Source organism: Hyperoodon ampullatus (assembly GCF_949752795.1).
Source record: "Hyperoodon ampullatus genome assembly, chromosome: 9".
Lineage (NCBI taxonomy): Eukaryota > Metazoa > Chordata > Mammalia > Artiodactyla > Ziphiidae > Hyperoodon > Hyperoodon ampullatus.
Genome location: NC_136922.1, coordinates 79,419,324 through 79,438,843, shown reverse-complemented (window position 1 = coordinate 79,438,843; position 19,520 = coordinate 79,419,324). Strand labels below are relative to the sequence as shown.

General features: G+C 37.8%; 1 protein-coding gene across 3 annotated transcripts in view; it reads left to right on the top strand.

The window, feature by feature from the left end:
* TSPAN12 (tetraspanin 12) overlaps positions 1–6,783 on the top strand; it is a gene marked incomplete at both ends in the record, with an annotated part of 63,960 nt that extends 57,177 nt beyond the window's left edge. For all 3 annotated transcript variants that reach the window (XM_079710894.1, XM_079710895.1, XM_079710893.1), the window contains one exon: positions 6,478–6,783. In XM_079710894.1, coding sequence (XP_079567020.1) covers positions 6,478–6,783 — 306 coding nt within the window. The remainder of the gene's footprint in view (positions 1–6,477) is intronic.
* Positions 6,784–19,520: the final 12,737 nt, after the last annotated feature.

Sequence of the window (19,520 nt, the reverse complement as noted above, 5' to 3'; positions counted from 1 at the left end):
CATTTCATGATATATGTAAGTCAAATTATTATGCTGTACACCCTAAACTTATACAGTGCTGTGTGTCAATTATAGCTGGATAAAACTGGAAGGGAAAGCTACATAAAGAGCAATGGAAAGTCAGGATTAAGGAAAGAGTAATTAGACATGCTTAATGTGAAGGCAAATGGGATAACTGTGGTTGACTTTCATATTTGCCCCTGAGCTTTCTGAAAGCCCAGGTGAAATGACACATAATCACCAGCATCATTTTAATGTTTGGAGGGCAAGTATTCTAATTTTTCAAAGGGAGCAAAATCCAAAAATATTTTTTTCAAGTGGGATTTTATATCTACTACTCTAAGTTATCTAGGAAAATATCTTCAATATTTTTTTCCACAAATTTTGTAGAGAAATTTCTTATGGTGTTCTTCAGTAACATTAAAATACACTTCAGTGGAAAATAATATGCAAGGGCACAGGTTAATACATTCCAGCGTGGCAGAATTTGGTGGTCTGGTTTGACATTTGGATATAATTTAGAGTACCTAGAGACATCAATTTATTTCATTTATTTTAAATAATCTGTAGATAACACCTCTTTCTGAGGAGTTCCTGATGGAGAATAATAAAATATAATGTAATGAATTCTGATAACAAACTTAGTACTAAACTAAATACTAAAATTCTGTCTTGTTTGGGGGTGATCTTTGTAAACTAACTGAGGAAAGAATAAGACTGACTTATTTATAAACACTGAGGAGTCTAACTAGAACCTTTGCTTTGAATAAACGACCCTTGCCCACCTCAACAGGGAGGCAATCTTCAGGCCCAGTGATCTCTAGGGAGGCCAGGTCCTGACTGAGCAATATTGATACAATCCCACGTCCACCCTTCTGGTGGAACTGAAAAGATTTTTTCACTGTCATCCAAACCCATTCACAACAGCCTGGATTGTCTTAATATTTCATTGCATTTTCTAGTTTCTTAGAGTTAGAAATCAGTTTTATTTTCAAAGAAACATTGACAAAATCAACACCATCCAGAAAGAGATCATCAGGATGATGAAGTGTATATATTTGGAAAACATGAAAGAGCTAGGAATATTTAGCCTAGGGAAGTGAGTGGTTAAAGGGAAAGTGATGACACTTCAAATATGGCTCTCTACGTTATGGAAAACCAGTCACTTAAGAGCAGAATTAGGACTAGTGCATCCTTATTAGGAAGACAGTTTTCAACAGGGAAATGCTTGTTAAGAATTAGTGTTGTCCACGTGTGGAAAGGGCTGTCTAGTGAAGCAGGGAGTCCTTTTCTTTAGAAGAGCTTTTTTTTTTTTTTGATGACTTTTGTGTGTGTGTGTGTGTGTGTGTGTGTGTGTGCGCCATACATTTTTGTTTCTTTGTATGTGTTATAATTCCTGTTGTTGTTGATAACTGGACATTTAAAATAATATAATGTGGGGCTTCCCTGGTGGTGCAGTGGTTGAGAGTCCGCCTGCCCATGCAGGGGACATGGGTTCGTGCCCTGGTGCAGGAAGATCCCACATGCCGCAAAGCGGCTGGGCCCGTGAGCCATGGCGGCTGAGCCTGCGCATCTGGAGCCTGTGCTCCGCAACGGGAGAGGCCACAACAGTGAGAAGCCCGCATACCGCAAAAAAAAAAAAAAAAAAATATATATATATATATATATACACACACATATATATATATATATAATGTGGCAACTTTGGAAATCAGATTCTCCCCTCCCCCCAAAGTTTGTTGTTTGCTCATTAGTTACTTTTCTGAACTAATTCTATAAAGTCTGTACTCTCTGTCCTGTGTGGCCACTGAAATCTTGGCTCACTTAGCTTAGTGGTCACTTAATGAATGAACTGAAGTTTCCTTTAGATACCTGGAACCACTAAGTCTCCCAGCCTTTGCCAAGGGTGTACAGAGCCTCAAGGTTAACCAGAAGTGAGATCTTAGGGCCTTTATAGGTCTTTCCTGAGCCTGTGCACAGCCCTGGGCTTGAGCAGAGCTCTACTCACATGTGTAACTTTCTAGACCCCCACAAATATGTGAGAGCTCCGCCAAACCCCCTATGGATTTCACATTCTCCAGTTTTTCCTTTTAAACTTTTGACTAGCCCATTGTGTGCAACTCTTATCCACTACCTCAGGCAGCCTCAGTGTTGAACAGTTACCTCTAAATGCTTTTGACAAATATTCCCAGGGGAAAAGGCTGTCGCCCTGGTTGAGCTGCAAGTCAAGTCGAATAAAGACAGCCTTGCAAGTGAGCTCTTCCAGGGAACCACCAGATAGGACAAATAATGACAATTCTCTGAGAATGGGGCTTTGAAGGAGCTCCAACCCTACTCTGTTGCCCTTGGTGGCTGCCAGACCACGGGTTTTTACCATAATCGTCGGCTGTTTATTTTCAAGGCTCCTGCAGAGCTGGGGAGGGGAGATGGGAGTAAGGCAAATTAAAATGCCACAAAGCTTGCTGTTCTTACTGAGGTTCAGGTGCTTTTCTTGAATAAATGCTCCCCAGATTGCTGCAAGTGTTTGGATAATTTCCAGAGTTCTAAAAATGTTGATTCTTACAATTTTTGCAAGTGCTTTCACTGTTTATGTAGGGGAGAGACTATTCAGAGGTCATTTCTCTGCCAGTTTTGTGGATGGCACTGTAGAAGTGCTTTTTAGCCATATTTTTACAAGTTAGAAAGTTGAATTATTGACTTCCAAGTTCCCCTCCCACTCTAGAACATTCAGTGTTATCTAATATATCACATTCCCAAGCCATCCTAGATGATATTATTTACTGTGCCTTTATTTTGGGTAAACGTGATTGTTTAAAATAAAATTGAAAGAGACTTTACCTGATGCCAAAATATGAAATACAGTAGACTGTAGCTTAGTTATCAATCTCTGCTTTGTTTTAGTCACAAATTAAAAAAAATATTACCTTTTCTGCACATTCAACTTAGAGTGAATTAGTCTAAAGGGGTGGGAGATCTTATACCAATAGGAAGAACTATATGTGTAAAATTTAAGCACCAGGGACTACTGAAAAGGTAGAAATCAAACAATAATTGACTTACAGGATTTCACAGGGTTGAATCATTAGCATATATATTTCATGAGTAGTTTAGCTTTAATTGTGGAATTTATTATTATTATTATTACCAACATATTGGTATGCCCATGCTGATTCTTTATCCATTAAAGAACCATCTTTGTAATAAATACTGAAAACATAGTTAAGGAATCAACTAAACAATGCAAATCAATTTCTTTAAAGATGGATTTGATGATCTGGTGCTGCATTACTTAGCAATGATGTTAAATGATAAGTTAATATAAATTAATTTCCCAAATTTTTTTTTTTTTTTTTTTTTTTTTTTTTTTTTGCGGTACGCGGGCCTCTCACTGCTGTGGCCTCTCCCGTTGCGGAGCACAGGCTCCGGGCACGCAGGCCCAGCGGCCATGGCTCACGGGCCCAGCCGCTCCGTGGCATATGGGATCCTCCCGGACCGGGGCACGAACCTGTATCCCCTGCATTGGCAGGCGGACTCTCAACCACTGCACCACCAGGGAGGCCCCAACCCTTTTAATTAAGTATTTTTGGTTGCCTCTTTTCAAACTATGTTAAAGATTTCTCTGCTTCATGACGAGGCTCATGATCTATCATCTCAGTGGCAAAAATCATTTTGGATAGTTCCGTCACTGTCTTGAGAAACAGTGACTGCCACCTTGGCTCTTGTGGGCAAGGACTGTTTCATTAATACTCGGTGGTGACACAATGCTGTGCTTTAGGTATTTTATACTCTAAAAAGGTGTTGTACTCCTTGTCCATTAATACCTGCTTTTCATAGATTTTGCATCTCTTTTAATGTGTGCTTTCTAATCTTCTGTGGGCTGACGTACCAGTTACATATGATTCCTAGAGCTCTTACCATATATGAGATCACATTCTAAATGTTTAAATGTGCTTGTTCATTTAATTCTCCCAACATCCCAAACAGGTAGGCACTATTATCATTCATGATTTCAGATGAGAAAACTGAAGCACAGAGAGATTAAATAATATTCCCAAAGTCACATAGTTTATAAGTAGCAGAGGATGGATCTGAATTCACAATTTTGACTCTGCAGGTCATGATCTATATGGTGTCCTATAAGGATGCTTGTTGGAATTACACATAAGCATAAGAGTGAATGGGCTCTGAGAGACTACCTGAGTGGATCTCTTTGAAAAATATTTGAATTTTGGAGATTGTGACATCTATTTTGGTTTCCCACAGTGTGTGTGTGTGTGTGTGTATGTGTGCACACACGCATGTGTGCACGCACCCATGCACACACGTGTGTATGCATTAAATAGGTATGAAGACCAGAGAAGTGATTTTATTAAACCAGTGTTAAGTAGTATTAATTATAAATATCTTAACTTCCTTTTTGGTGAAATTGATGAAACTTTGTTAATGTTTTGCTGTTAATTTGCATTACATAGTATACCAAAAAAGGTAGTTATTGAAATGGGTCTGTGACTAATTCTACATGATTTTTATTTCTTGAGAGTAATGGCTTATTAGGGTACACTTACTGATCAGTGTCTTTGGAAATCTAAGAATTACATATTATTCATTCCTCTCCTCCAGTATAATGCACAAATTAGCAACTGAGTCAATAGTCTTGCTTTCCTAGATTTAGTTACTTATGGAATCTGGGGAATAAAACAAGGAGGCAGTTATTTCAATAATTGTCAATTTCCTTTTATTCATGTGACTGCCTCAGCAGGGTAAGTAAGCACTGAGTCACTTTTACCCCAAACTCAGAATAAAAGCTTCAAAACGTCGAGTTCTTGTTGGGAGATAATTTTCCATGGGTCTCTTGCATTTCTGTGTGTCTTACAAGCAGAGACACTGGCTGCCTTTGTTCTGGACTGTCTTTTCAAGGATGTTTGCATAGAAAAAAGCCTTGAAGATAGACAGTGTCTCCCTTCAGAGAAGAGGGCAGGTTTGTTTACTGTCTAGTATAATGAAGATAAAGTGTCTCTCCAATATAAGGAGCAGGTGCACTTACTGCCCATTATAAAATATTAGGGTTCCCTAAGCTTGGAGTTCCTTTCCCATAATGTAATCCTCTGTGTGTGCAGGCATCATCTGGCCTTCTTCATGTTGCCCTTGGGACTTGAGGAACTGACATGTACCCTGGCTATTGCTATTGCTATAAGTAATAAAGCCCTTTGTCTCTGTCTTCTGCAGCATCCATGAAACTGTGGCAGGCTAATTTGTTATCATCCAAATAGAGAAAAATCTCAGAATCTACAAAGTTCGTGAATTTTATTATAATTTTAACTTTTTCTAGATTTTCACTTTAATTTAGAATCAGCTTCCCTTTTGAAGGGTGAATTATCTTTTCTATGATGTGGGCTCACTAGAGACAGGGCAAGTATCCTATGCATTGGCCACCTAATAGGTAACTTATGACAATTGTTAGTCCCATTCTACCTTCTTTTCTTTGCTTCCTCCTGCCCCCCATTTTCCTCAGTCATGGCTCTTCTTTCTCTTACTTTTTTTCCCCTCCTCTCCTCTTCTTTCAGAATTCTCTTCTATAACTACCATAGGCACTCCTTAGCCTTTGTACTTAAAACTAAGCACAAACAGAAACCTTGCTAATCTTTTGAAGTCAGCTGTCTCTAGCCTGAAGGGGAGCTAAAGATACCTTTCAAACCCCTACCTGGTAGAATTAAAACTTGGTGTCATGACAGAAATTCCCCCATGTGTATTTCTTCTACAGGCAGTGGACAGAAGTGTGTGTACACATGTGCAGTAGAAGGAAGGCAACTGATTGATTTCCACTCACTGGCAAGTTTCAGCAACAGACTGGGGAAACATTCTTGATCTTTGAGGAAAAAATCTCTGACCAAATGAGCTATAATCAAACAGTGAATACAAATAATAATAATAATGACACATTATTTTCAAAAATTTCAGATCAGTCTGTATCAGGGGGTCAGCCATCTATATGGCCTAAGCCCCAAATCTGGCCTACTGTCTTTTTATCTGTGAAGTTTCAATGGAACCGAGGCACATCCATCCATTTACATACTGTCTATAGCTGTGTCCTGTTACAGTGGCAGAGACGAGTGATAGCAGTAGAGACCGTGTGCCCTGCACAGCCTAAAAGATTTTCTGTCTGGACTTTTACAAAAAGAAGTTTGCCAACCCCTGCCCTAGATGTTGTATTTTATACCAGTGGTTCTCAATTTCAGATTGTGAGGGAGCCAGCAGAAGGAATAGATTCTTCAGAATCACATGGGCAGGCTTTTCAAAGAGTGCACACCTCTATCTCTCCTCCACCTGCTCATAGGGGTTCCCTGTTGAGAGTCACTGTCTTCAAGTTTATAACTCAAGTCGTTCGGTTCCACTAACTGATACAGATGACTTGCTTTCACTATTTTGACCCTCTGTAACACATCCAAAGTACCATTGACTGTGTTATTTCTTTTACAGGGTTGTGGGAAGAAGATGTATTCTTTTTTGAGAGGAACCAAACAACTGCAGGTGCTCAGGTTTCTGGGGATCTCCATTGGAGTGACACAGATCCTGGCCATGATTCTCACCATTACTCTGCTCTGGGCTCTCTACTATGATAGAAGGGAGCCTGGGACAGACCAAATGACGGCCCTGAAGAATGACACCACTCAGCACCTGCCTTGTCACTCAGTGGAACTGTTGAAACCAAGCCTGTCAAGGATCTTTGAACACACATCCATGGCAAACAGCTTCAACACACACTTTGAAATGGAGGAATTATAGGGACTGTCAAAGAAGGAAACCACAAATTTATTTTATTGGACTTGTGAATTTTTTGAGCACACACTTAACTGTTTCAGAAATGTGTAGAAATAAAAATGTTGCCATAAAAGGATACCCAAGCACATAATGTTCCAGCCTTTAAAAGAAAGTGGGAAAGTATATATATATTATAAGGCACCACCTGGACAATAGTTGATGCCCTTTATAATGCTGAGGACTGATCTAATACCCACTTTATAGCCTGTGTAAGATTTTTACTGGACACAGTTATGATTTGAGGTTTATGCTTTGGCATAGTTCGACCAGCATTTCTGCATCCATGTAAACGAGCCATGTTATTGTGGGATTGGAGCTACAGTAAATTTGATTCACTTCCATAAGCTTGCTAGTATATAAAGTTCCAAATAACTGCTAACATAGGAAGTTAGACAGTACTAATGACTTTTATTACTTGGTGATATATTCTTTTGAGGGTAAATAGACTATACATAAGTACACTCTGAAGACTGGTGACTACCTAAACGTGATTTTTGCTGGTTAATAAAAATATTCTTACTACTTACAAGAGCAAACTTAAACATTGTCTTAAACTGATCAGGGATATATGTGTATATGAGTCTGTGTTAAGTCTGTATAATTCAGTAGATTTCAGTTCTTATAACTTTAAGCATAACAATTGTGAAATGGATACAATAGTCCTGTATAGAAGCATTGTTTTTAACCTTTCCTGTTAATAGAGCTTTAAAATTCTGTCTTGGGTTTATATTACATACATAACTGTTAATTTAAGTACTTAACCACTAATTTTGAAAAATGACTAGTGTGATGCAAAGGAATCATTATAATTCAGAATGTAGTCTGGTCTCTAGGAAGTATTAACAAAAAAGTTTACATATAACTTAGTTCATTCAGCAAAGACCTGGATATTATCTTTCTGCCAAACTGAGACTCTTTTTGACACTAAACACTTTGTAAAGGAACGTATCTTTGCTTTCTCCAAACAAGAAGTGGCAGTCTCCAAGTCTCAATATAATTCTACAGAGAATAGTTTTCCTTTTCCCCAGCCAAAAGGTGAGAGAATCATAAAAATAAGTGACAATTTAGCTAGAGATTTTCTTTACCTTATTTCACTGATTAAGATACTATGGTGAATTACACAGATTATTAAATTTTTTATAAGAGTAAACTATATTTATTTGAAATGGGAAAAGTGCATTTTACTGTATTTTGTGTATTATGTTTATTTCTCAGAAAATGGAAAGAAAATTAAAACGTGTCAATAAATATTTTCTAGAGAGTAAAAATTTGTATCTAATTTTTATACATTGTAAGCACTTTCACCATTCAAAAATATTAGCAAGGGGGAACATATGAGAAGAAATGATTGAATAAAGTAATAATAACTATTTCCAAAATCCAAAAGTAATCTATAAGAGTATGTGCCTTCACTGAGAAATGACAAAGGGGTGCCCATTTACATTTCAAGTTTGGTTTTTGAGCTAATTGATAATGTAGCTGTCTGATACAATATAAACATATGCCCATTTATGTCAATTTATCTTCTCAATGTTTTCATATCCCAGTTTCTTAAAGTAATTTTTAAAAGAAAATGAGTGTAAGGAATACAATATTTGAAATCAACTGCTAGATTTCATCTCTTCCATAATTTAAATAAAAATTGAGTAGATAACTTGCTCAATCAGAACCAAAAGCATCTCTTTTTCTAATTTCCTTAACAACTCAACTTCCCATAATTTCACCTAAAATGCCCAAGTAATTAAGACAAGTGTGAGTATTATTTGAATTATTTGGATAATTAGTCAAATTTGGCTGCTTCTCTTTTGACATATCTTATAGTCACAGAAAGAACAAGCATATACTGTATTGAGCTCAGTAAAAAAAAAAAAAAAAAAAAAGCCCAAATTATAAATAATGTCTACAATTTTTAAATTTTATTTTATTTATTTTTTATACAACAGATTCTTACTAGTTATCTATTTTATACATATTAGTGTATATATGTCAATCCCAATCTCCCAATTCATCCCCCCCCCCGCTTTCCCCCCTTGGGGTCCATACGTTTGTTCTCTACATCTGTGTCTCGATTTCTGCCTTGCAAACCGGTTCATCTGTACCATTTTTCTAGATTCCACATATATGCATTAATATACAATATTTGGTTTTCTCTTTCTGACTTACTTCACTCTGTATGACAGTCTCTAGGCCCATCCATGTCTCTACAAATGACCCAATTTTGTTCCTTTTTATGGCTGAGTAATATTCCGTTGTATATATGTACCACATCTTCTTTATCCATTCGTCTGTCGATGGGCATTTAGTTTGCTTCCATGACCTGACTATTGTAAATAGTGCTGCAATGAACATTGGGGTGCATGTGTCTTTTTGAATTATGGTTTCCTCTGGGTATATGCCCAGTAGTGGGATTGCTGGGTCATATGGTAGTTCTATTTGTAGTTTTTTAAGGAACCTCCGTACTGTTCTGCATAGTGGCTGTATCAGTTTACATTCCCACCAACAGTGCAAGAGCATTCCCTTTTCTCCACATCCTCTCCAGCATTTGTTGTTTGTAGATTTTCTGGTGTTGCCCATAAATTTCTACATGTTTGATATATTACCTGACTTAATACTGTCTAAAATAGTCAACATTAATTTAGACAACCATCTCATACACTTATACGCTTGCTTAATGGGAACAAATGACATTTATAGCAGTGGAATACAAAGACCTCTTATAGTATCAGTGCACCTGGAATAATAAAACTGCAAGGGATTTTAAAAAGTGTATTTAATATAGTAGAGTTGAGGGAATTCACTCTTTGGGTACATTGCAAACAAATAACTGTTTCTTTGCTATTTTTAAAAGCTTTCTTTTGTAAAAATCACCATTTCTTAAAGTAAGAAATTATTTTCAGACTGGTGAAAATAATTGACTCAGTCAATTCAAAGGGACTTGGAGATTCAGAGATGACAACAGGAGATGGTGTTTGTCCTCCTGCACTGTAAAATCTGATTGAGAGACACTCGTGCTATCCACTGATGAGATTAGTATAGGAACACTCAGCCTAGGAATATGAGATGGAGGACAGTGGAATGAAGGTAGCTACATCGAGGAGACCTGAGTCAGGAAGAGCTTAGCTAGCTTGTGCAGAGTATTCCATGAGCCACTGACTCTGAGGTTAAAAAGTTACATTATTTGGGGAGCAAGTCCTGCCATTCAAGGTGGTTAGACAGAGCATAGAAGGCTTGAAGAGATACCATGGGAAAGGAAATGAGTGAAATTTGGCTTTGGAGATTTTGTTCCGTAAATTCAATGTTGAGTCACTGAAGTATTTTCAGAAAGGGAAGTGATTTGTGTTTCTGAAATTTAACTGGATTAGCCAAGTGAGAAGCTGGGGGCAGGGGGACAGGTACATCCATTACACAGCTCTTCAGGGTGGGCCATCCTTTGGCTAGTCTAGGTAAGGAGCGCTCTGTAGTTACAGGACATTGGAGCTTCTGGAGGGGGACTGGCTAGATCGCTGTTGCTGTGGTCCGGGAGAGGGACGAATCCTCACCAGCGCAACGCAAGTCAAAAACATAGTGCAGAGCACAGATGAATCCACAAAAATTGACAGCAGATTGATCTTGGGGAGTGTGAGATGAGAAACAAAAGAACTGAAATGTCTAGATTTTTTACCTGGGAAATTGGCAATGATATTAACCTGGACAGAAGACTGGAGGGGGAGCGGGTGTGTGGGAGGGTAATTAATTTGGTTTGGGACATGCTGGGTTGGACATGCCTGCAGGACGTGCAGACGGAGGTGTGTACAGGCAGCTGTAAATTCCAGTCTGGAGCTCAGGAGAGTTCACTGTCGAGCCTGAGAATTTTTATGCATTGCTTTCAGATCTCAGGAAGCCTGACAGAAAATGGGCTGAGAACCAAATCTTACATGAGGGGAATCTTAAGCAGCATGCTACAAGAGCTTCTTTTCGTCTCAACTCCCACTCCTGGAGGTGAGTCAAGGGAGGTAAAGAGAAATGAATACACCACTGAAACTTCTGTGGCAGAAGGAGCCTCCTCCTGTAGAAAAAATACTGCCAACTGCCATGTTGCCTCACCCGACGCCCCTTCCTATCATCCCATGATTTACAAGTGGATTTGTCTTTCCTATTAACTGAGTTATTTTCTCACGTCCGAGCACCTCCTAGAACCACAATGGGAGAGTTTTTGATATCATCTTGGAAGCTCATTTATTTTCTATTATAATGTGTGATTACAACCATTCTTTATCTCTTGCATTCAGGGTGCCTACACATTTTTTTCTATGTTCTTCACAACTTTTTTTTGCAATCTATAGGCATCATTAACCTCATTTTACAAATGAAAAAGAGGGACTTGGAGAGACTGAGGAAGTATATTTAACTAGTAAGTGGGCTCAATCTTCCTCCCTCTCCGTTTTGTGATGTGGCATCTTCACCAGCCTGTGGGGAGGCTCAGCTCATGCCTTACATAGAAAAGCCAGATCCTCCCACATGTGAATCAATATTTCCAGGGCAAATTTGTCTCCAAATCCTGCTACTTCTTCCCTCAAAATGAGTCTTTTGTCTATTAATTTCATTCTTCCCACTATTTCCCCAGAACAAGTCTAAACAATCTAAAGGTTTGTTTGAAGTCATAAATTGTTCTCCCTACCTCTTGTCTCCTCCTATTGACCTATTTTGCACACACAGCCAACTTAAGGTCTTAAAAAAATTTTATTGAGGATATATATATATATATATATATATATATATATATACATACACACACACACATATATATAACCTATTTTAAGTATTAGTTAGTTTTGACAAAAAACAATATATATATATATATATATATATATATATACTCATAACCAAAACCACAATCAAGATATAGCACATTTCATCATCTCAAAAAGTTCCATCATGCCCCTTTGCTATAAATTCTTCCAATCCCCACCTCTAGCCCCAGGCAGCACTGATCTGCTATATGTTACTCAAATTAATTCTTGTAAAACACAAGTTTTAGCAAGTCACTTCCTTACTCAGACTCTTCCAGGGGTTCCCTGTTTTAACTAAGACAGAGCTTCCCAATTCCTTAGTGTAGAAGTCACTTCTTTTTTTTTTTTTTGGCAGTACGCTGGCCTCTCACTGTTGTGGCCTCTCCCGTTGCGGAGCACAGGCTCCGGACGCGCAGGCTCAGCGGCCATGGCTTACGGGCCCAGCCGCTCCACGGCATGTGGGATCTTCCTGGACCGGGGCACGAACCCATGTCCCCTGCATCGGCAGGCGGACTCTCAACCACTGCGCCACCAGGGAAGCCCTAGAAGTCATTTCTATAACACACCGGGTACATGAAGGTCAGAGGTGACTGGCCAGCCTAGGTCTTGCCTGGCTGGGGGAGGACTACAGGGAAGCAATAGTTCAGCACACAGGGTTGGCTGTAATATACAGTGACTTACAAAACATAGAAGTGACTTTATATTTAATAAAACATACGTGTGTGAGTAGCCCAAGTCTTGGTTGCCTGAGGGTGCCAAGGACTCAGACTCCTCTCTGGCTACTCGGTTGTGCCACAGTGTTCTCCTTATTCACCTGGTCTCAGGTGGCACATTCTACTTTCACAGTTCAGGCAGCAGGCTGGAGAAAAGTGGAAAGTGAAAGGGGAAGAGGCATGCCTCTTCCCTTTGAGGACATACCCAGAAGCAGAAGCATACACGGCTTTCATTCACATCTCATAGATGGAGGGGTGGGTGGGAAATAGTCTTTGTTCCAGATACCCATGTAACCCGTTAAACCAGGAAATTTGATGACAATAGAAAGAGGGGAAAGTGGGTATTTGTGTCAACCAGCAATCTCTGCTGCATTCCTAATTACCTGCAGGATAAAATCTTCCACTTGAACTTATTCTTCCAAACCTATCTCCTAAAACTTTCCCAGTTGTCACTATACACCGCCAGATGAGCCAACCATGGTTCACTCATTGCCTCTATCATCCCACACATCCTGTGCCTCCTTGATTTTGCTTGCATTGTGGTGCTTCCCTGACATGCCTTCATCTCCACAAGTTTACCTTGCACTCAACCTTTTAGGTCCTAGCTCAGCAGCTACTTTCTATGTGAAGGTTTCCTCTACCACTTCACCCCACACCAACCTGCCCTCCTCTGAGCTCAGTATTTATTTGTTGCTAGTTTGGTCCTTGCATTTTCTATTTTATATTATTTTTCATTTATAGTATTAGTATTTTACCTTTATACTTCTGGTTTCTCTTGAGAGAAAATATTATGCCATTTCATATCTCACTCAGCATTTTGCATAATCCCAGACAGTGTTTCTTATGTATGTTATAAATCTATTCACTGTGTATACGACTTAATATATACATGAATTGTGAGTTGGTTAAATGAATCAAAAGCTATTGTCCAAAATGATTCCAAGAAGGAGGAACTGCTCTAAAGGAGGTCACCTGTTCTTGAGTGAGATAGGACACTGGGTTATCAAAGGCTAAGTACTTTTTAGCTATAAATGGATGTAGATTAGATATGCAGAATGCATTTAGAGCTTGGCCAAGTCTTATAAATATCTGAGTGAACTATTAAATTGTACTTGTGGCCTAATAATATAATAGTGTCTTAGATTTATAAAATGCTTTTATACCTAACCCGCAATCCTTGAACTTTTAAATCTACATTTGTTTAACTGGGAGTGTACAGAGTAAAAGCTGAGTACACCTCCCTGAAGAAATCTCTGGAGAGTTGGAGACTGGAGCAGATCACTACTAATGTTGCAATTTCCATGCAAATTCCAGGAAGTAACTTTAAAAAATATGTGGTATCCAAAACTTTTTTGCTGAGTGGGTCAAAGTGTTTCATTTATTCTTCTCGTAATTCCAAGGAAGTCAGGTTTATAATAAAGGTAAGGTAAGTATGGATCAGCAATGTTAAAGAACATGCCCAGAATTATAATGGGTTGGCCAAAAAGTTCGTCTGGGTAAGATGTTACGGAAAAAAACTGAACAACATTTTTGCCCAATGCAATATAACCAGTAAGTGATTGCTGAGATATTAACAGGTTTGTTTAAATTCAGAGTCCATGCTCTTAACTACTTTAAAAGAGAGCTATTGTATTAACAAATTTCCTAAATTAGTTTTCATTTCTTGGTCATGACATATTGTCAGTTTAATATATTGCTGAATTTTACTAACTTGTACTTCTTCCTGATTTTCTGTGTATATTCAAAAGTTATACTCATTTGTTTCGTATGTGTGTGACACATTCATTTCTAAAATATTTTTATTTATTTTTGGCTGCATTGGGTCTTCAATGCTGTGCACAGACTTTCTTTAGTTGCGTCAAGTGGGGGTTACTCTTTGTTGTGGTGTGCGGGCTTCTCATTGCAGTGGCTTCTCTTGTTGCAGAGCACGAGCCTTAGCTCGCAGACTTCAGTAGTTGTGGCACGGGGGGCTCAGTAGTTGTGGCTTGCAGGCTCTAGAGCACAGGCTCAGTAGTTGTGGCACACAGGCTTAGTTGCTCTACGGCGTGTGGGACCTTCCTGGACCAGGGATCAAACCCGTGTCCCCTACATTGGCAGGCAGATTCTTAACCACTACGCCACCAGGGAAGTCCTGATACATTCTTTTTTGATAGATATTATCTAAAGGACAAGCTAGAGTCCTTTAAATGTATTTAATTAAAATTTTATTTTAGTTTAAAAATTTGGAAGGTATACACCCTGTCTTTGTTTCTATAAGAAAAGAGATTCTTTAGTCTAACCCTATCAACATTAAGAGTGCAAAATTAGACTTCTACTTCCAGCCAAGATAGAATAACAGGTACCAAATTTACCCTCCCGCCTGAAATAAATAACAATAATGAAATATTTGAAACACGGTTTTTAAAACGCTGGACATCAAGCAATAAAGGATAGTGATCTATAAGAGACTGGTAACAAATGAGGTGAGTGCTGTGGTTTTCCCAACTCGTTGCCTTGAGAGAGCTTCCAAGATGTGGTGAAAGAAGGGAGAATCTAAGTAGAGTCTAGAGAAGTCCATAATGAGAAAAGGTGGAGCTCAGAATACCAGGAGACCAGGGCAGTAAGAGTTTGGAGGACAGGGTGATGGAAGAGAGAGAGATGCACAAACAAAAAGCCCGATGGATATGTAGACTGTCCCCTTTGAGTGTTCAGAAGAGTACTGCTTAGCATATTCAAAAGAATTAGAGTAAATGGTGCCTGGTGCCCACATAGGACTGGGAATTGTGCTGTTTCACCAGCAGACTAGAAAGCCTCATAATTCACAGGGAAGTGGGTGGAGTACTCAGAAAGTCTCACCTCAATAGTGGAGAATAATTAGCCTTCGAATAAATATGGCTCTACTGGCACCAAACACACTAAAAAAGTAAGACCCTGGATTATCATATTTTATCCACATAATATAACTACATCTAAAACAAAGCTCAAGAATATTTAAGGAAATATAAACGTTTCCTTGATGGAGCACTCAACAAGGGAACATTCATAAAATCTGATATCTAATCAAAGATTATCAGCTAAAAAGCAAGAAAATGTGACCCTTGATGAAGAGAAAAACATAAATTGAAATAGATCCAGAATATATGTTAAAGTTAGCAAAGATATTAAAAGAATAATTATTGTGGTAGTCCATGTGCTAAAAAATTACATAGAGCTAGGGAAGATATTTTTAATAAAGACAGATTTATAGAGATGAAAACTATAAAGTGTGACATGAAAGATATGCTGGCTAGAACTAACAGCAGATTAGCCACTGCAGAAGAAAAGACGAATGCATTTCAAGACATAGCAATATAAATTACACCAAAAGGAAGCCAGACAGAGGAAAAAAAATCAGAAACAGTGAAAAGTGCATCATCGAGCTGTGACCGGTTCAAATGGTCTAACATACATGTAACTGGCATCCTCAAAGGAAAGGGGCAAAAGCAGGATTTGAAGAAATAATGTTAGAAAAATTCCCAAGTTTGATTTTAAAAGATCCAAGAATATCAAAGGACCCAACCTTGATATTCAACCAAAACATGAAAAAAAAAAACACCAAGGCACAATATAATCAATTTGCTCCAAACCAGTGATATATAGGAAATCTTGAAAGGAGCCAGAGGTAAACAGTCTTATGTAGAGAAGAACAAGCATCAGCATGACAGTCAAGTTCTTGACAAAACAATGTATGCAAGATGGCAGTGGAACAATATCTGGTGTTGAAAGAAAGCATCATCAAACTAGAACTCTTTACCCATAAAAAATATCTTTTCAATGGTGATAAAATGAAGACTTTTTCAGACATACAGAAACTGAAAAAATCCATTGCCTGAAGACCATACTACAAGAAATGTCAAAGGATAATAGAGGGCCTACTGCGTGAGTAAATATATAAGAATTTTTTCTTATTATACAAGACAAGAAAAAGAAATAAAAGGAATCCAGACTCTCTTTATTTGCTGACCACATGATTGTCTCTGTAGAAAATCCAATGTAATCTACAAAAGAACTACTTATAACTAATAAGCAATTTTAGTAAGAATGCAAAATACAAAGTCAATATGAAAAACTAAATTGTTTTCTATATACTACATACAGAAATTGAAATTTAAAAGTACCATTTACAATTACATTAAAATACTAAAAGTTAAAGATATTCCTTGGAATAAAAAATGATGTGAAAGACCTATACATTGAAAACTATAAAACATTTCTGAGAGAAATTAAAGAATACCTAAGTAAATGAAGATATATAGTACGTTCATGAATCAGAAGACTTATTATTATTGTTAAGATGATAACTTGCCCTCAATTGATCTCTTGATTCAATATAATCTCCATCAATAGCCTAGAAGGTGCTTTTGTAGAGATTGACAAGCTAATTCTCAAATTCATATGAAAATGAAAAAGAATTAAAATATTTTTTAAAAGTTGACACATAAGAACAAAGTTCGAGGATGAATACTACTGGATTTCAAAAAATATTATAATGCTATCAAGACTATGTGGTACTCATGTCAAAACAGACAAATAGGGCAATGAAACAGAATGAAAAGTCCAGAAATAAACCCTACATATAAGAACAGCTAATTTTTGACAAAAGTGCAAAGGCAATTCAGTGGCAAAGTGCACAGACAATTTAGTGGCAAAGACAGTTTAGTGGTAAAAGGATAGTCCTTCTTTTCAAAAAATAGCACTGAAAAATTTAGGTATCCATACACAAAAACAAAAAAAACCTCCCCCCAACCCTGCAACTTTGTTCCATACCTCAGACCATGAACAGAAGTAATTCAAAATTGATCACAAACATAAATATACAACTAAAGTGATACTTCTAAAAGAAAATATAGAAAAAATTCGTAACCCCAGATCAGGCAATTTCTTAGATATGGTACCAAAGCATATTCCTTTTCCTAATGTGTACCTATGGATATTCAAAACAATATCGGTAATGATCAAACGAATTATTCTGAGTGAAAGAGGCCAAACTATAAATAGTGCATACTATGAGATTCAATTTATATAAAACTCTAGAAAATGCAAATTAATCTATAGTGACAAAAGCAGATCAGTGGTTGCTTTTGAGAGGGTATGGAGGGAGGGAATAAAAATGGGCATAAGGAAACTGTCATGGGGATGCTAGGAAATTTAGGAGGTGTCTTAAGCTCTGACAGTGTTTGAACCCCATTTCCCATAGGCTCGGTCTCTACTGGTCTGTTTGGACTGTGGTTCACTTCTTACCTTTCTCCTACTTGAACTGGATGTTCTCAGTCCTGCCCTGAGTTTTGCTGACATTTTCTTTGTTAACCATTTGAGCAATTTATGAAAACTAGTGTCTAGTCACTAATAGCTTATTAGAATTTTGCATATTTTCTCCTGCCTTACTTCAAGGTAACTTTGCCTGGACAGAGCTGAATAAATCAAATGTTGAGCCTGCTCTTAAGCTTGGTCAGTTAGGACCTTGCAATGATTCAGCGACAAGCTAGGCAATCAGATGCAGCATCTCTTCCATTCCTCAAGGATTTCATTATGCTCCAGCCCAGAACATTTCTATGGTGCTCTCAGAATATATTCTTTTTCTTATACTTAAAAGAAGGTTTAACAAAAGTAGGCCTATAAATAAGGATCTTTGATTGATCTAGTAAAGAAAGACAGAAAGCATCTGTTACTTACTGAGGAAGGAGAAAGTTCCCCCTGTTTTAGAATTCATTGTTTAAATGCTTGTCAAAGGTCAGGGTCCTGTAGCTCGAACAGCTAAAGGGGAAAAAATAGATGCATTTTCCAGAATTAAAAATTAAGCCTTGGGCTATTACCTTTTATATATTATGGACTAAGTGTGCAAGAATTTAACTGCCCTTGTGTTGTTAAGTTCTCCACACATGCATAGCTTAGAAATCTATTTCCCTCTGGAAAGCTGTGCTCTGGCAAAATTGAAGAAAATTGCTGTGATGAAGGTATAATGTGCTATTATTCTGCTTGAGGTTCAGTATGAATCAATCTGACAATCAGATGTCTAATGATGGTTCCTAATTTCCTTCTATTCTCTCCTTATTTTCTTTGGAATTCATCTTCTCATTTTTCTCTTGCCAAGTTTGAGACCAATTCAATTCAATTTAGTGAGATCCATTGAACATCTGCTATGTAGAATAAGTTGCACTGGACACTGTGAAGATCAGAAAAACAAAATAAGTTATAATCCCTGCCTCAAGGAACGCACAGTTTAAGTGAGAGATAGGCAAATGGACATGGAATAGTTAACCAGTGCCTGGTACAGTTCCTGGCAACTGAAGGTACTCATTAATGTGTGAATTGAATTAAAACCCCTGAAAAATAGTGTAAGGCTAAATGCAAAGTGTGTGGTACAGATACAGGATTTCAGAAATAACAAGACATCAAAGTAGGCTGAAGTTTTGGCGCATCATGGAAAAATTGTACTTGTGATGAGGCAAATTTTAACAAGAAAAAAAATGAGAAGGATATTTCAGGTTAGGGTCATTATAAGGAAATCAAAGAGATGGGTGTTAGCATCGTGTGTGTCCACCACAGAGAGAAGCCCTTTATGACTGGAGAAGATAAAAACACAGAAGTAGGTTGGGGTCAGATAACGGAGGGCCTTGTACAAATTTTGGACTGTATTCTGAAGATTCTGAGGACATGGAGAAACCCACATGGGTATTTATCAGCAGAGCCTTATTTTTGAAATCTGCATTTATATAGCATGGAGGATAGATGGAAAGAAAAGTACTCTGAAGGGTGGGAGAACTGAATGTAGATATATAGAAACTGGGTAATGACACCTTGCAGTATTATGTGTCCAGCATCGTTGAGAAAAAAGAAACCAGTCATGGAAAGTAGAAAACAATGAAACTCACAAATTGTGAAGAAGAAATAAAATTTGACTTCCTGACATGCAAGTCAAAAATTCAGGAGAATACTGTCCCAGAGACAGAAGAGAAAACTCAAAGGTGGAACTGATGTAAAAAAGATTTTGTTTTGGATTCAAGCTTGAAATTGTCATGGCGAAGTCAGGATGATACAGGTTCTTAAAGGAGAAGCTCCAATTAGAGATAGATGTTTATTAGTGATGAGCTTAGAGCCTTGGAAACAATTGGATTATGTTCTGTCAACTCATCACACCTCTGTTTCCTCATTCTCCTATGTTTCATAGGAAATAAGTATGGAGATCATTCCTCAAAATTTC